This window comes from Pseudorca crassidens, chromosome 18, assembly GCF_039906515.1.
Source record: "Pseudorca crassidens isolate mPseCra1 chromosome 18, mPseCra1.hap1, whole genome shotgun sequence".
In the NCBI taxonomy this organism is placed as follows: Eukaryota; Metazoa; Chordata; class Mammalia; order Artiodactyla; family Delphinidae; genus Pseudorca; species Pseudorca crassidens.
In genome coordinates, this window is record NC_090313.1 from 30600348 (window position 1) to 30619655 (window position 19308).

The 19308-nt window shown below is 35.9% G+C and overlaps 1 protein-coding gene across 2 annotated transcripts in view; it reads right to left on the bottom strand.

The window, feature by feature from the left end:
* Positions 1 to 1933: 1933 nt before the first annotated feature.
* The window catches only part of UCHL3 (ubiquitin C-terminal hydrolase L3), a 44181-nt gene continuing 26806 nt past the window's right edge, over positions 1934 to 19308 (bottom strand). For both annotated transcript variants that reach the window (XM_067713608.1, XM_067713609.1), the window contains exons 6-8: positions 7577 to 7652; positions 2884 to 2942; positions 1934 to 2143 (exon numbers count right to left, since the gene is read on the bottom strand). In XM_067713608.1, the coding sequence (XP_067569709.1) occupies positions 2060 to 2143; positions 2884 to 2942; positions 7577 to 7652 (219 nt within the window). In that variant the 3' untranslated portion in view covers positions 1934 to 2059. The remainder of the gene's footprint in view (positions 2144 to 2883; positions 2943 to 7576; positions 7653 to 19308) is intronic.

A 19308-nucleotide genomic window follows, 5' to 3' on the forward strand; every position in this document is an offset into this window, starting at 1 on the left:
TTCATCCCTATTGCCAACACTTCATTCAGGCCCTCTTCAGATAGGTCCAAAGTGACCTCATCATAGTCTAGTTTTTCTAATCCAGTACTTCCCAGACTTAATATGAATCACTCAGGAATCTTGCTGAAAACATAGATTCTGATTCAGTAGGTAAAGGGTGGGGTCTGAAATTCTTCATTTCTAACAAGTTCCCCAATACTGATGTAACCACACTTTAAATAACAAACAGCTAATTTATTCAACTTTTTTTTAAGGTGTGCAATTTATTTAATGCATTTATATGTTGCAAAATAATTACCATAGTGTTAACACCTGCATCAAGTTACTGACCATTTCTTTTTTAAAATTAATTTTTAGTGGAGTATAGCTGGTTTACAATGTTCTGTTAGTTTCTGCTGTACAGCAAAGTGAATCAGTTATACACACACACATATATATATATATATATCTCCACTTTTTTAGATTCTTTTTTTTTTTTGGCTGTGCCATGTGGCACGCAGGATCTTAGTTCCCTGACCAGGGATCGAACCCACGCCCCCTGCGTTGGGAGCACAGAGTCTTAACCACTGGACCACCAAGGAAGTCCCTCTTTTTTAGATTCTTAAAATACCACTTATTTCATGTTGCAGCCTCAGGAATCCACCCTAACTCAGTGAAGCGCGTATAAAACATCTACATTCAATTCTACGGGTTCAGAACTTCATTCTGGACCAATCTGGTCTTCTGCTATACTCATTCCACCCCATCTCTGCTCTGTTTTTTTTTTTTTTATTGTTGTTTTGTTTTGGGGGGGTAAAATGTATATATAGTGAAGTGAAGTAAGATTTCAATGAGTTTTGCTAAATGTATACACCTGTGTAACCAATATTCTCCTGAAAAGATGGACCATCACACCAACCGTGTTTTGACGTTAACTCTTCAAATACTCTTCCACCTTTCCACTGCCTTCCACCTTATCCTTTAAGACTTAACTGAAGCCCCTTCTTTTTCAAAACACACCCCAAATTCACTCACATACCTCAATCTAAATTACTACTAATTTTAAGACCCTAGCCATCACTGTCTCTTAACTAAAGCAATGGGTTCCTCACGTCTCTCTACCCTATTCTTATCCCCCTCCCCAATATATTATCCACAGAGTAGTCAGTGATATAAAATTATAAACCAAATCAGGTCACTCTCCTGCTTAAAACACTCCAATGGCTTACCATCACACCTGCAATAAATCCAAATTCCTTTTCCCATATTCCTGTATCACTAAGCCCTCCTACTCTGACCTCATCTCTTGTTATCTTCCCATTATTTTCAACGCTCTGGTCATATGAACCTTTTTTTCTGGTCCTACAACACAGTGAGACTTGCCTACTTTAGGGACTCTGCATTAATTATTCCCTCTATTCTCCCCACCACTCTCCCCTCTTCTCCCATTTCTATGACTGGCTACTTCTCGCTATTCAGATCTCAACTTCAAAGTTAGCTCTCACAGAAGCCTTCCCTAACCACAAAAATCTAAAGTATCCACTCAGTCACTCTCTAACACAAATCCGACTTTAATTTCTGCATAGCAGTCATTATTGGTATGTATCTTATTAATGTGCTTATCATCTGTCTATTCTCACAAGAACATAAGCTCCGTGACTAAGAAACATGCCCACAGTGTTCACTGCTGTAACTCCAGCGCCTAGAACAATGTTCAGCTCATTAAAAGTAGATGCTAACCAAATGTTTGCTAAATAAATATATGATATATGTTCATACTATGCAGATGGAAATTGTGCCTGTGTCCCAATACAGAATCTCCCATGAAATTCAAAGAGAGTGAGAAAGATACAGCTAGTCATCCAATAAGGTAAATCCTTCATAAGAAAGAAACGGAAGAACTGCAGCTTTAATTTGAGGCAAAAATAATATAAAACACAGATTAAGCCAAAGCTTAGTTCACATAAAGTTTAATCAGTCAAGTTAATGAAAATATCAAAATTTTTGAGTTAGTGTATGGCAGAAGAAATTTAATTTTGTTGCAAATAATACAGTATTTGGTGTTTCCATTCTGGACAAGCTAAGCTGCAGAAAGAGCAATGGCATTGAATCTCAGTTCATCAGGGTCACGTTCCATAAACTTCTTGCAAACTTCTATGGCATCCTATAGGGAAAAAAGATACATAATCTTTCAATTTAAAAACGTGTTTTACTTAAAACTGATAAATAAATGTTTCACGTTTTCCTAATCCATACTAATTTTATACTGCAGACTTCTTTTCTCAAATAAAAAATAACTTAAAGGACACTAGAAGAGTGAATGGCTGGTGGTTTAATTTGATTAGTACGAAAGTATAAGATCTGCTGAGTGTTCTTTCTTAAAATGCTTTTAAGAAACTTTTAACATGAAAATTACATATTTTGTTGATTCTAAGCCATAAAATTTGTTTGTAAATTTAAAAATCTCTAAGATCAAGATACAAATGATGGTATCTTGGATTTAATGAAATATGGGATATGATGTGCATCTCTTTCAATACTATTCTTGTCTTTTTCAAATTTGATACTTGTTCACACAAAGAGCTCTGCAAACTTCTTTATTTGCTGTAGATTTTTAGTGCTAGTTCAAATTTTTCTTTTTGGATTTTCTCAAGAGAGCCAGGATAAGGAGAAATACAGAAAAATGTTATACCAGTTATCTTTTATTTATTTTTGCCATGCCACGTGGCATGCGGGATCTTAATTCCCTGACCAGGGATCAAACCTGTGCCCCCTGCAGTGTAAGTGTGGAGTCTTAACCACTGGACTGCCAGGGAAGTCCTATACCAGTTATCTTTAGAGATGTTTTAAAGATAACAAGAACATTAATGACACTGAAGGTGGGCCAACAAGTTTTATTGTTACCTCTAATAAAGTTTCATCACTAGTTTCCCCATGGTTAATTGGAAATGGTTTCCGTCCATCTGTGGAAAATACATGAACAGGTGAATGGTTAGTTGTTTGTATAGGATAATGTACTTTCTTTCTTTCTTTTTAATACTATAAACAATTAACAACATGTATTTCACGTACAAATTTTTCCAATTCACCCAGAAATATCCTTTATCCATGTTGTTTTGTTTTATGTGGGATCTAATCAAGAATCACATATTCTATTTAGTTATCCTATCTCTTTAGTCCTCCTTAATTAAGAATGACAGGATAATGTACTTTCAACATCCATTTTCCTCTTCCCACAGTGAGGCAAAAGTTAAAAGATAAAATAATATATCCTAAAACAAACACTTTAAGTATGCTACCTACGAATATTTTTAACACCAATAGTTATTTAGAACCTTGTTTCCATGTTTGAAAGCCTATATTATCTTCAGAAACAGACATTATTAGAAATATATACTATTGGCTTTAATTTCCTAAAAAGAATATGCAAAATTAATGTCAGCTTTTCAAAAGTTATGACCATCAGAAATATAAAAAATTTCTTTCTTCACTTTAAAGCCTTCTGATGAAGCCTCCTAAGTAAGACTGACATGTTTATACCAATGAAAGGAAGCCACTACAAGGTTTATATATTACTACTACTAATTGTGTACCAAGGTAGGAGTACAGAGCAACAATCTAAATCACCTAGGATTGTTTTACTGACCACCAAAAGTAATCAGTATCACCTTGAATAAACTAGTACTTTTTCAATACTATGAAAAACGAAAAAGTCCAGAATTATATAAACTCCTGCTAACCCAAAGTTAACTGATACTCTCTATACAAGCCTATAATTTCAGATGTTTTATAAGTGGCACATCAAGTTCAAGCCATAAAACACAACTCCCTCTGTAATTTCATGGCTTCTAAACATAATAAAAAGTTTTGAATCAATATGTATACATAGTGATAGACCTGGACTAAAAGATACTACTTTTAAAGAAAATATGAGTGAAAATTAACCAAACCAAAAAGCAAAACAGGACAATTATGAAATCTGAAGAAATAAAAAAGTTAAAAAGAAAAGTACATTGACTATGGCTCATCTGAGAATAGTATTTCTATTCTCAGATGAGAATAGTAGTCATAAGAATATAAACAACTATAACAACACTGGAAGAACAGGAAAAAGTAAACCATGTATTTTGTGATTGGGAGGGAGAGGTAGGTAAAGAGGGTGACAAAGGAAAGCTAGATTATCTTCATTGTGGGAAGCCAAGGAATAACATTAGGTAACTTCCACCTCTAGCCAGAATGAAATAATGTACTGGACTAGGCCTTCCACTGGAAACAACTAAAGACCTGGACAAGATATCTGAAACCATTGTTTTATAGATTGGGAAACAGGTAGCCCAGAACTGTTAGTAAGCCTAACAGCAATGTCCACTTATCTGCCAGTGCCGGAAAGGAAAACCCAAGCAGCCTACAGCAGCCTCACTTAGGAGACTGAGGGGAAAGAGCAGAGTTCAAGGAGGCTGAGGCAGGTGGAGTTTGCACAATGCCAGGAAGAAGGTAGCTACACACTTTGGCGAGCTGTTGCTCTTTGTCTGGGACCAGGCCAGGAGCAGTGGGCCAGCTGGGGGCGGGAAGCAGTGTGTCTGGAACAGAGCTTTGGGCTGGGGTGGTCAAGAGCTTGTTTATATACCAGGGGAATGCGTAAATCAGAAAAGAAATGAAGGATAATGAGAGCTAGATTTCCCATGTTCAGAAAAGGAAGTCACAAATATGGATAACACTAGAATAAACTGTATATTATTAGGTTAGAATTATAAATGTGGATGTAAATAAATGCTTTTTAATATATAGAGAAACAGATATAATTGTGTGTGTATGTATATCCATATTCACATACATGTGTCTATGTATATAATACAGACAAATATTTCCTAGCTCTGTCCTCTGAGAAAGCCTAGAAGTAATGATATCTTAATAGCAATCAACACACTTAGCACCCAGGTCTTGGTTCTAATTATCATTTTCCAATAAAAGGAACCAGGGCTCCTTGGAGAAGTGGCTGAACACAGGGCTGGGGCACGAAAAACAAAGGATGAACCAGGAAATATTTTTCTACTAGAAAGTTAGAAAGTGCTCAAAACAATGACAGGGACACATAAAAAGGACATATGCCAAGAACTACATGAAGCCCTAAGGACAAGAGGTGATAATAGAAAGATGAATAACTCAGTCTCTTTCATCAGCTAACCTTACAATTAGGTATAGAATGAATACATTGAAGACTACCACTACCCTTTGTTATACAATTGTCCTGTAGAAATTACCTTGCACCACGTCTATAATTATATAGCCTGGTTTTTTAAAATAAGGATATGTAAAAATGACTGTTTTTTGTGTTTTTTTTGTGGTACGCGGGCCTCTCACTGTTGTGGCCTCTCCCGCTGCGGAGCACAGGCTCCGGACGCGCAGGCTCAGCAGCCATGGCTCACGGGTCCAGCCGCTCCACGGCATGTGGGATCTTCCCGGACTGGGGCACGAACCCGTGTCCCCTGCATCGGCAGGCGGACTCTCAACCACTGTGCCATCAGGGAAGCCCAGAAATGACTTTTTTCTTAAAAACCATATGCTGCTCTCTTACCCACTGTTTTCTATGCACTAACTCAATACTCCTCTTGCTCAACATTCCTTTTAACTTTATTAGGAATTTGCGTCAGGGCTACCACCAATTCCCCTTGCAATGAGTCAGCAGCTGCCCATCTTCATTTGTCTTGCATTCATCCCTGTCCTCTCTAACATCTCAAAGATTCCAGCTATTCTGTAGAACTCTGAAATTCTTTAAACTCATTTAGAGAATGTAATCCTCAAAGGGCTCTGATTCTCTATCAGCAACATCGATCATTCTTCCTGCTAAAGAATACTTGAACCAAACAAGACCTCAGTAGTTCTGCCTTTCTTTTCTGATGTTCTTAGTTCAAACCAATTTTAAAATACTTTGGTGCTGACCTTGGCACGCTACAAAAAAGAACTATTCTGCATATGTAGCCTATCCCGGATACACATCTTTCCTTCTACTGCCCTTTTAGTCTCTGAGCTCAGAAAGCTAGCTAATCAGTCAAACTGAGGTTTTTAGACAACTCATTCCTTCCCATGAGATGATCAGAGATGCTTTTCTTCTGAATATCTTTTAGATGTTATTGTTTGCTCTATCATGAAGTCGCCCATTCTGAAAGTCACCATTACTTTTATAGTCTCTGGTTATGGATATTTATCACTCCTCTGGCCTCTCCTAAATCTACTTTCTTGAAGTCAACAGAATGTGTCTGTAAGTCTCAGCACACTCTTTACTTCCACTTCTACTAGTTACTCTTTATTATTCAGAATTCAGAGCAGAAACTAGCTTCCAGCAATCGGACATTTGAAATCCCCAATCCCTATTACATTTTATCTTTATGTAGATTCTAGAGACTGAATTAGCAAAGCATATGCTCCAATTTGCTCTGCAGGTCTGTTACATACTCCGATGACAACTATCTGATTCCTACTCAAATCACTCTACTATTGCAGATGACCCACAGGGATGTACATTCCTTTTCTTGTCCCCTTTAATAGAGCCACTTCTTTTTAATGAAGTGTATGATTCTGTTGCCATATTCCAAATACAAAATCCATCTAAATTTTATGGACCACATTTACAGTCACAATCAGAGTCCTTTTGGAACTCTTCAGTCTTTAAGTTAAGGAAAATGAAAGTGAAAAGTTACTATTTACAGCAAATGAGAAGAAAGAGAACTAAAAATCACGGTATCTAGAAATTGAAAAGGATTTCACTTTTTTGTTTCTTTATTCGGCCTTTTTTAATCAAAGAAGGTCTCAGAGAGAAAGACAAAAAGGACTCATAAGTACTATCTACCAATTTTGAAAGAATCATAAAAGTTTCTTCTGCCTGAATGAATCAATGTAAACTATCCTCGAGTTATTATCCTCTAAAATTATCCTCTAATTATCCTTTAATTATCAATGAAAATATCCTCTCCTCCAAATACAAACTAAAGTAGTCCACCTATAGTTAAACTTTTAAAAGGTAAGTGCAGGAATAGGCCAAAATACCAAGTAATTAATCATGGCTACTTTGACACATACCTTAGGGAACTGTTGCCAGAAAACATAGACTCCTGTAAAGACTTTTTAAAAATCAGATGTGATAAAAAGGGATAGTACAAAAGCCTGAAAACTAGTAATACTCATTATTGAATACAAAAACTAGTCATTATGAATAATACGCTATGTTTTAAAACTAGTTTCAGGATCAAGATCGTTCATCCAAGATGTTGATGATAACCAACTCAAAAATTTAGTAAAGACTGCTGAAGTGATTTACAGGAGTCTCCTAAATGATTTAGCAAAGCATTTTCCTGCTTTGCTAAAATGCAAAGGTGGTATGCAGGAATTCTTAAATTATAAGTTACTTGAACATCAAAAACATATTTATTTTTTCTAGTAAAAATTTTTAAATGGAAAACTTCCATTATGCCAACTCAATGTTATATGGTAATCAATTAATTTAAGTAAACACAATAAATATCAACAGTCATGTTTATCATAAATACAGATTTCCCCATTTACTATTTCTTTCCCCAGGATAAATTAAAATAGTTCTTACCTAATTCATAGAGATGCCCATCTACATGAACTAATGCAATAAAATGAAGATCTACTTTTTCATCTATATTTGGTGCCTGGAATAGGAGGGGAAAATACATATTATATATATTAGTAGTCAAACAAATCAATCAACTACACGTAAACACATACAAATAATATCAAATGACATGAAAAAATATTTATCCAATATAATTCAAGGCTTAATCTTTGATATAGTGGACAGAGTGAACATGCCTACATTTATAACAAATGTGCTTGCCCATCAACAAGGAGAACACTGACTCAAGGCACACCTTTCTTAATCTCAATTGACTTTAACCTAAAGTTTTGTTCACTCTGGAAGCCCAGCACCTAGCACAACACCTGATACATAGTAGGTATACAGTGTATACTTGCTGAATGAAATGAATGCATGAACTAATTTGTCTAATTTCTGAAATTTGAAATAATAAAGTTTTTAGAAGTTTAATAATAGCATAAACAGAGTTTAAAAAACTCTTTGCAAGTTAAATTTTAGGACATCAAGAAAGTGAGTTCTTCCCTTAATGATGTAAACTTAATCTCATTTTTTTGAAAAATGCAATATAGACTTAGAATAAAATAAGTATTTTTATTCATCCTAGATTCAAAAGGTTTAAAAACGAAGAGAAGGGCTTCCCTGGTGGCGCAGTGGTTGAGAGTCCGCCTGCCGATGCAGGGGACACGGGTTCGTGCCCTGGTCCGGGAAGATCTCACATGCTAGGCCCATGAGCCATGGCCGCTGAGCCTGCGTGTCCGGAGCCTGTGCTCCGTAGCGGGAGAGGCCACAGCAGTGAGAAGCCCGCGTACCGCAAAAAAAAAAAAAAAAAAAACGAAGAGAAGCAGGAAAATAGCCCAAAAGATTAAAGGAGAAAAAGGGAACAAGTTAAAGTAACTTGAACAAGTTAAAGTAAAATTTAACTTAGCCTACAATTTTTCTCTTGTTTTCTCAGTGAACTATTTGATATTAAAACTATACCTAGGTTTTTTTAGCTTGCCAAATTCAATTTGCATGAGCAACTTGTGCTACATTTCTTAGACATTCAAATAACTTATGCAAGTCAATACATGACAAACTGGCACTGTTTACAATATATAGTAACTACACAGATAACACTAATATGTGTTAGCTATATACCAAATCTAAATGGTTTGAAATGAAATATAATCACTGTTAAATGTAAGTACAGATTTTAGAGGCAAAAGTTTTAAAGAGGCATAATCAAGTTATATCTCATATTATTTAATATCCAGTAAGTAACACAACAGTATCAACTCTAAAATTTCTATTTTTTCACCCTCAAGTAATTATATAATTTTAAGTTTTAAGTAATACGAAGTTTTCAGATGCAGAAATTGAAAGGAACAGAACAAACGTTCCTATCTTGGATTTACTGGATGCCTCTAAAGCATTTACAGATAGTGACTCATCTAACCTCATCTTATTCTTCAGGGATTATTGCCCTCGAATTACGAATGGCAACAACGCAACATAAATTGCTGTGGCAAACTAGCTCTTCCTAAATTCAACCTAGAACTAAAGAATTTCACAGTTGGTAGGAATCACAGTTACATAGTTTTACTGTTGCTCCAATGCTAGACTGCTCTCTATTGTAGCCCCATCTTGTGGTATCCCCGCAAACAACAGGGAACTGCCACTAGGTTTTCAGGCAGTCCATTCCATTTTGACAGTTTTGTTAGAATTATCCCTCATACTGAGGCAAAAAATGTTTCCCAATATCTTCCATCATCTTAAAAAAGTCTAATCCCTCTTGAACATGATATTTCTTCAAACACTTAAAGACAGTGATAATGAGTTCCCTTATTTTACTGGTCAGAGAATCAAAGATTTTAATGATCACTCAATCCAATACCCCCATTTCACCAATGACCAGAGAGAACCCAATTTTTCAAGGTTAAATCTAGGCAATTCAACAAACTATAAATTCAATTCTATAACAAGAACACTACAAAAAATTCCTTAACCAACTAGGAAAGGGGCTTGATTTACTTATTTTAAGATAATTCTCCAATAGGATATAAAGTATATTTAAAATCTTTTGAGCTCCTATGTCTTTAAAATTATTACTTATTTTAACACCATCTCTTCTTAAGAATAATACCTCTAATCTGGTTTTTACATTTTGTCAGTAAATATAACCGTGCTAGAGATAAAAGTAATACAACCAGAACCAGAGACCTGAATATGTACCCAACCCCTGTGAGCACTGGGTTTCTTATCTGTTTTGAGGTTTAAACGAAATGCATGAAACTACTTTGTAAACTGTTAAGTGTCATATAAACATTATGTGTTATTACAATACTAAGACTACATTATTACAAATGTAAGAAGTCACTAAATCTAGTGACTCAAAATTGTGAGTCATTGTACCTTTTAACCAAAAGTGCATACTAAAAATACAAAACGCCAAAGAGGGCATGAAAATCCTTCAAACTATTATAAAAGATAAATGCTCAAAATTTCTAAACCTTCCACAAGACCTCAGCACCTATTACAAGCCTTTTCCTTTGGTCAACTTCAATTAGTCAGAGTCTGAAATCTGTAATTATGCAATTGCTTAAACATTATTCCACTGAAAACAAGAACAATACATAAAAAGCAAATTCCAGGGCTTCCCTGGTGGTGCAGTGGTTGAGAGTCCGCCTGCCGGTGCAGGGGACACGGGTTCGTGCCCCAGTCCAGGAAGATACCACATGCTGCGGAGCGGCTAGGCCCATGAGCCATGGCCGCAGGGCCTGCGCGTTGGGAGCCTGTGCTCCGCAACAGGAGAGGCCACAACAGTGAGAGGCCCGAGTACCGCAAAAAAAAAAAAAAAAAAAAAAAAGAAATTCCAGTATGTCTTCTGTTTCAAAAAGTGACCAATAACTAACAAAAGGCAAAAAACAGAAGCTACAGATTCGATAATTTTTACCTACATTTTTGTATCTTATTTTTTACAAAGTTTCTTAATTTAGAACATACTTCTTATTACCTTGAAGGATTAAAAAAATGATGTGACAAATCAATTAGATAGAAATTAACTAAATGCGAAATAAAAATTTCAAATTATAAAAAACAGTTTAAATTTAATTTATAATTGTGGCACTAAATATATACCAGGCACTGTTCTAAGTGCTTTATAAGAACTGACCAATTAATTGTTATATAAACCATATGAGGTAGGTAATATAGTTATACCCATTGTACTCTCAAGAAAACTGAGGCACAGAAGTGTTAAGTAACATGCTCTGGGTCACAAAGCTAGTAAGTGATAGAATCTGGTTTCAAATCCAGGCAATGTCATTCTAGAATCCATGTTCTTAACCACTAGGCTATGAAAACACTTATGAAGCTATAAAGCAATGGAATTAACATGGGGAAAAGATCAATATTACATAAAAACATAAAACTGAGAATGCCAATTTTTATGACATGTTCATTTATATTTAGAATATTTTTTAAGTACAAAGGAATTTATTCCTATTTGGAATCAACTGTGCCCAAGTCAGAATTTAGAAAATTACGGTTTTACTGTGATCATCTAATTCACTTGTGTCTCCTACTGTGCCAGCGTATGGCACAGTAGGGAAGCAATAAATATCAGATGGATAAATACGACAAACGCATGTTGTGACCCAATGAGGATAATGAAATAGAGAGACACCAGTCTGTTGATACCAGTTTGTGGACGAAAGGCTATTTTGATGACTATACTGATATTTGGTGGAAGCAGATGTTTAAGGAAAAGTGCCAAGACTCCACCTCATAGTTTGAGAATAGCTCTAGAAGAGTAAATAAGGGGAAGGAAAGAATGTCTGACACCAACTTTTAATTTTTTTAAGCATGAAAGTATGTGTAATCAGACTTCCTCTGGCTTCAAAAGTCACGATGATTTACTGAAGTGTCAAGTTTCTTATAAATGTATGGCATACACCAAATCTTTCGGATGTAGCATTTCTAGGTAGGCTCTGTCAAGCTATAGTCATTACCATTAATTTTCTAAAACATCAGAAAGACAAGAACTATAGTTGCTATCCTGCATCTTATTTCAATTATGAGAATTATTAGAATTCCATCATCAACCTCAACATTTAAGGTAATTAGGTAATTAGCACAATTACAAGAACAAATGTACTTTTTAACAGTTTGCTAATATTATCAACTTAAAAAGGAGAAATTATAAAATTTGTGGGAAGTCTATATCAATTCACAAGGAGAAAAATCGTCACCTCCTACTTGAGAAAAGATCTTTAGAAACTGAATAGGCAGGGAAGATTGGATCAAGATTAAACCAAGTACCTGAGCCACCTCAGGGAATAAAATAGCTTAGATGAAACACCCTACACCATGGAGGCTTAGATTAAGGATAGAGTGAGTAAAATAACCCCAAAGCATGACAAGAGACTAAAGTCATGTTCAGAAACATGAAAAAAAATAAAGTAAGAGATGGCAAAGAACTCAGACAATACACAGCATTTGTTGACCTGAGTCAACTAAATGAAATTGGAAAGATGAAGGGTAAGAGAATACATATTCACTTTAACAACTGACAGGAACTTAAACATTATCATGAATGTCGATCAGCACTCATCAAAAGGCAGGCACCTGTTGGTGTTATATGGAGTGGAAAGATGGATGTTCACCAAGGCACTGGTGAGAGTCAAGCTGGACTGCAAAACATAGAGGTATGCTTGCAGTCTTACTGGGGGAGAAAAAGCTAATGGTTGATGAACCAAGAGAAAAGCGCTTTGAAGACTGAAGAAGTTTAAGGGAAAAAATGGACTGCCCCTGTCACTGGAAGAAGAGATGGAAGATTGACTACACTTACAACAGAATGGAGACCCAAAGATGGTAGGCGTAAGAAGGGTCGCCAGCGACGAAGACGGAGAGATGGACTGGTAGCCTTTGCAGGGCCTACATGGTTACGTTTGGCCCAGGGCAGGGATGCATGGTGACACCATGATGAGGCCTTCGCTCTGCAGTGGCTAGAATGAGGCTGTGATGAGGATGGCGGAGAGGACTACATAATTAAAAAAGAGAACATTTTACTGAGACCACGTTACTGGGAGATCAGTTATTCTTAAAAGCACCGTATGGTCATACTTGGATTTATATGGTCTAGTATTTTTAATCAATCATAATTTAGAAAAGGATCGTAAATGAATATTAGTTAAAGGTACGTGAAGTGGAAATACATAACCAAAGTATCAGGTTATATTCCATAGCTTCTGTTAAGTGCACATCTAAACTACCCTCATTTGTATAGCGCAGACTCATGGAATTATTTAAAAGTCACTAAGGTGGAATTATTACATCAAACTGTTTTTAAAAAAAAGAACACACACACAAAAAAAACACGTAACACATACAAAGAATTATGTGTAAAAGAAAACTGTATGGTAACAGGCACTAGTAAAAAGAATTCCTTAGCAGTAATAAACACTAAGGAAAAAAACAACTTCAAAATATAGAGGAGTGAAACAAATCCCTCAGAAGCTGATGCCATGCATAAACTATCCTCTTACTTAGGCTGAAAAGTTAAATGGAAACTATCATGGATTATTTAGCCATCTTTTAGTAAAAGAAAAAAACAGTTAAAATATGTATCACTTATTTTGTGCCAGGCACTTTTTTAAGCACTTTACACGTATTAATTCATTTAATCTCCCAGTAACCCATGAGATAGTTACTGTAATTATCTCCATTTTACAAATAAGAAATCAGAGCACAGAGAGGTTAAGTAACATAACCCAGGTCACACTGCCAGGAAGCGGCAGGGCTGGGATTCAAATACAGGAAATCTAGTTCTAGAATCCAATGATCTTAATAACTGTGGTGTACAGCCTAAGTGGCCAAGAAAAAGATTTTAATACTAATTTATTAGACCAGATTCCAACGAGCAGAGGAGTAATCCTCTTAAAATTAGATTTTTGGGAGTCACATTTTCAAACACTATTGTACCACAAAAGGTGAATCTGACCTAAGAGTTTTCCACAAAATGCACATGCTAATAAACACTAACTTATTAATGGTAATCCAAATGATAATTTTACAATTGTCGCCTCCAATAAATAACACCAGCACATGAAACTGAGTTTAAAGCAGTATGATAAAATTATAATCACTAACAACCATAGTGAGAAGAAGTAAAAAAAAAAAAAGTGATATAAGTCCTTGCTTAGTGATAATGGATTTCACTAACCATGACCTATTTTCTTTAGGAAAATAAAGGGGTTTTCCTTGAATGATTTCTAAGGCTCTTTCAACCCTGAAAACCCTATGATCCTACTTAGTACTTCTGATCTATGTAAAATAATACAATAACCTAAAATAAAGGGTTTTAAAAACATGTTTGTGAACAGTTTAGCTGCTCATAGTAAGAATCAATCAATTAGAAATACATAAATGAATCCTATACTTTGCTCTATATGGGAACAAAGGTGTATATAATAAAGTGCCTGCTCTCACATAGTCTAACATGTTTGTCATATTCAATCTGATTACATTTAAATAAGAGAAAGACAGAAGAGTGGGGAAGAGGAAAAGGAAAATGGATGGAGAAAGAAAATGGAGTAAAGGAAGAGAGGAAGAGATGACTAATGAGTAGTGGAGAAAACAAAAATTTTCTAAGAATCTAGGGAAGGAGAGATTACTAAACCAGAAGTAGAACTAAAGGCATACATTGAAAGAACATATAAGGTTTGGGCAGGCAAAATGGGAAAGGTATTCCTAGCAAAGAATTCAGCGTTGAGAAAAAAGACAAAAATAGGAATGAGGATGACATGTTCAGAGGACTAGACTATCAGGTCTGGGATCTGACTTTACCCCTCCCATCTAAAAAGTTATCCTGTTACTTGTTCATAGGTGCTGGCAGAAGACATGAGACGCTGTGTCAGAGACAAAGGACTTTACTCATAGCCCAGCAAGGAGCACGATCATCACTATGTTAGTGTCAGTTCACATGAGGGCAACACAGAAGGCCCAGATGGACGGCTGCACACACAATGGGCTGCATTATAGGAGAGGAACACTGGGCTTGGGGAAACTGATGTATTATAATAAGCAGTAAGCAAACTTGTCTTTGTTCTGGAGGCAGACATTACCTCATCCCTCACAGTGCTTACTGGGAGAAAAGTGATTTCTAACTTCAAATATGATGGCTCTCTTCTTTTGCCATTTTTGAAGAATGTTTTTTAAAACTTAAAAAAAAATTTCAAATTACAAAGAGTTACAAAAATAAAAAGAGTACAGGAAACACCTAGATTTACCTATGACATTTTATTCTGATTTGCTTTTATCATCTGTACTTACACTCTCTTGCTCTCTTCCTGTCTCTCTACATAGTTGTTTTTTTATTCTTCCTGAACCATTTGAGGATAAGTTATATATATCATGGTCCTTTACCCCTAAATACTTCAGTATTTCTTAAGACTAAGAAAATTCTCTTGGACTTCCCTGGTGGCACAGTGGTTAAGAATCCGTGAACCAGGGGCCTCCCTGGTGGCGCAGTGGTTAAGAATCCGCCTGCCAATGCAGGGGACACAGGTTCAAGCCCTGGTCCGGGAAGATCTCACATGCCGCGGAGCAACTAAGCCTGCGAGCCACAACTACTGAGTGCACATGCCACAACTACTGAAACCCGCGCATCTAGAACCCGTGCTTTGCAACAAGAGAAGCCACTGCAATGAGAAGCCCGTGCGCTGCAAAGAAGAGTTGCCCCCGCTCACTGCAACTAGAGAAAGCCCGTGCACAGAACTGAAGACCCGATGCAGCCAAAAATAATTAATTAATTAAAAAAGAAAATTCTCTTTTATAACAGCAGTTATCACCTTCATAATTTCATATAGATATGGGCTGTGTTAGGATGTGTGTAGGTTGGGTGTCACGTTAGACTTCTGTCTAACCTTCCATCCATATTTTAATTTTGTCAGTTGATCCATTCATGTCCTTTGTAGCATTTCCCCTCAGGATCTAATCTGGGAGCAGGTATTGAATTTTTTTGTCATGTCTCTTCAGTATCCTTTAACCTGGAGCATTTCCAACAGCCTTTGTCTTTTATGACATTAACACACAGTCCCCTTCCCACATTTTTTAATATACAGGTTTTTTACATAAAAAAATCATGCTCTCTGTGAATACAGACATCTGTATTTCTTCCTTTCCAATCCATATGCCATTTGTTTCTTTTTCTCACCTTACTGCATTGGCTATAGGACCTCTAGAACAATAACGAATTTCGCTGATTTTCACTTTTAATTATTTCTTCCTCGTGCGTGCTTTAGGGATAATTTGCTCTTTTTTTTTTTTTTTTTTTTTGCTACCTTTAGGTAAAAACTTAGATCACTGACTTGAAGCCTTTTTTCTTTTCTACTATAAGCATTTAGTGCTATAGATTTTTCTCTAACCCCTGCCTTTTCTTTTCTACTATAAGCATTTAATGTTACAGATTTTTCTCTAATCCCTGATTTAGCTGCAACTTGTAAATTTGGATATATTTAATAATTTTTCTTTCAATTCAAAATGTTTTCCAGAAAACAAATTTATGGTTACCAAAGGGGAAAGGGGGTTAGGGGAGGGATAAATTAGGAGTTCAGAATTGGCAGATACAAACTACTATATAAAAAATAGATAAAACACAATGTCCTACTGTATAGCACAGGGAACTATATTCAGTATCCTGTAATAAACCATAATGGAAAAGAATATGAAAAAGAATATACGTATATATGTATAACTGAATCACTTTGCTGTACACCAGAAACTAACACAGCATTGTAAATCAACTATACTTCAATTAAAAAAAATTTTTTTTAATGTTTTCTCATGTTCTCTGAGACTTCCTCTTTGATCCAACAAGCTATTTAGAAGTGTATTGTTTAATTTCTAAATATATGGGGATTTTCCAGATACTTTTTACTGTTATTAATTCCTAATTTAATTCCATTATGGTTAGAAAATATTCTTTGTATAATTTAAATTTTAAAAAAATTTTTTAAGATTTATTTTCTGATCCATAATATGGTCTATCCATGAGCACTTAATCATTCTTTAGAACAATTTAAAAAACAAAATTTATTTTATATTTACCTTCACTTGTTCCATTTCCAGTGCTCACCAATTCTTTGTGTAGATTCAAGTTGTAGGGCAGGTAAGCTTGTAATGAATTCTCTCAGTTTTTGTTTGTCTAAAAGACTTTATTTCTCCTTTATTTTTGAAAAATATTTTTGTTCCATCGAATTCATTTTAAAACCTTTTTCTTCTTTTTTTTAAAAAATATTTATTTATTTGGCTGCGCCAGGTCTTAGTTGCAGCACATGGTATCTTCGTAGCAACGAAGGGATCCTGCGTGTGGGATCTTCGTTGAGACATGTGGGATCTTTAATTGTGGCACACGGGATCCTTTAGTTGCAGCATGCAGGATCTTTAGTTGCAGCATGTGGGATCTGGTTCCCTGACCAAGGATCGAACCCGAGCCCCCTGCACTGGGAGCGCGGAGTCTTAACCACTGGACCACGAAGGAAGTCCCTCTCTTTTCCTTCTGATTCTACCTGCACATATTAGATCATCTGAAATTGATCCACAGCTCTTGGGTGACCTGGGGGGTTTTGTGGGGTTTCTTCCCATGATTTTTTATTTTTGTGATTCAGTTTGGGTAAATTTCTAGCAATTTATCTTCACATTTCCTGATTCTTTCCTCAACATTTGCAAGTCTACTGGCAAATCCATTAAAGGCATTCTTCACCTCTGATACTGTGTTTTTAATTACTAGATTTCCATTCGATTCTTTCTTAGAGCTTCCAACTCTCTGTTGATATTCCCCATCTGTTGGTATCTGTTGTCTACCTTTTCTACTTGAGGCTTTAACATATTAATCACAGTTATTTTAAGTTGCATCTGACAGTTCCAACACCTGGATCATATCTGAGTTTGATTCTGTTGATTCCTTTGTCTTGTGACAGTGTGTTATTTTTCTTGTTTTCTTCATCGTATAATTTTTGTTTAAAAGGCACACATCCTGTGTAGGAGCAGAGAGACTGAGACAAATGTATTTATGTCTGGGAATGGGCATGCCTCCTCTTCTGCTAGGGCTTTAGTGTGTGGAGTTGAGTCAATCTAGTTAGAAGTTGTGCTGTTTGGTTTGTTTTTGCTATGGTCATCCTCAGTAATCTACCAGCTTAAAATCTGCCTCGCATTACTGTGTGCTTAGGGTAGGAGCTGGGTTGCTGAATGCTTTCTTTTTCAACGTTCTTGTTCCACTCATAGCTTTAGGATTTTTCTCAGAGTCTATGCCTCAGAGAAGGTCTCTCTTCATGCTCTTGGCCTACCCCACACATTTGACACTTGTTTGTTGGTGCTGGCTGGTCTAATGGTGGGAAGGTGAAGGCATTCTTTGTTGACATGGTTCAGCCTCCATCATAAGTAGGTTGTTTGTACCTGGATATCAAGGACAAGGCTTTCCATGGGATCCTTCCCTCCTCCATTGATTTCTCTCATAGGAGTTTCCTATACCTCCCCTGAAGGGGTAGTTTTGTCTGTTCCCTTCTCCAGGGAGGGTTTTCTGTCCCAGCATTGTTAGGTTTTATTCCACAGGGGAGAAGAATCCAGGCTGTTCCCAAAGTAGAAGCTGCTTCCTCCCCACAGGCCTGCACCTTGGGCCTCTCTCTTGCCTTGTCCCTAGTTTATGCTCATAGGCACCCAGTGAGGTCTGTGGAGAGTGGATGTGAGCTCCCCTTTGGCACTGCTTACAGGGATTTTATAGTATCATACCAGCCTATACTTGACCTTTAGCAATTTGTTAAAATTTTTAACATTTTTTACAAGGAAAAAAAATCATATTCTTCACGCTGCTTTCACTTTCCATATATTTTGGGCATCTATCCACCTCAGTAAGTGTATATGTACATTATTTTTCACAACAACATATTATTCCTTAAATAGATGCACCATAAACATATTATAGCATCTTTAGTTTGTTTCTAGTTTTCTACATTTATAAACTATGCTGTAGTAAATACATTCACACAGGTATCTTTATATGTTCATCAGTCAACAATAATAATAGCTAGCACTGAGTGCTTACTATTACATACCAAATGTTCTAAACTGTGGATGCTATAGAGTCTCACAATGATCGTACTAAGGTAGAAATTATGATCATTTCTATTTAAAGATGAAGATACAATTTTTGCCCAAACATTATCAGATTATCTATGGGTAATTTTAGCCCTCTTTTTGCTCATCACGTTTTCCATATATAAGAGGAAGGAATGAAAAAAAGAAAGGATATGTTCAAAAGCACACCCTCCTGAATGAGTTCCATACATCAAGGTTCATGTGTGTGTGCATGTGTTTCTATTTGGCAACTGTTTTACAATATCAAATACAGGACAGTACGTTACTACATTATGACTGTCTTACTTGTAACTACCTTGTAATGCTCTCAGAAAAACCTTTTATCCACTATCATATTGCTAGTATACTAGTTTTCCATAAGTAAATGAATATGTTGAGTTGTTAAACATTAGAAACAGTAATTCTAAATTTTTACTCTAGTCATATTTACTTCTACCTCCTAAAGCTAAAGGAACACAATATATACACATCTTTTCCAACTGTACAATTTGTAAAGATAATTTAATTCATAATATAGACATAACTGTGTACATCACATATATTTTCAATTCCAATGAAAGTTTATATGATAATTCAGG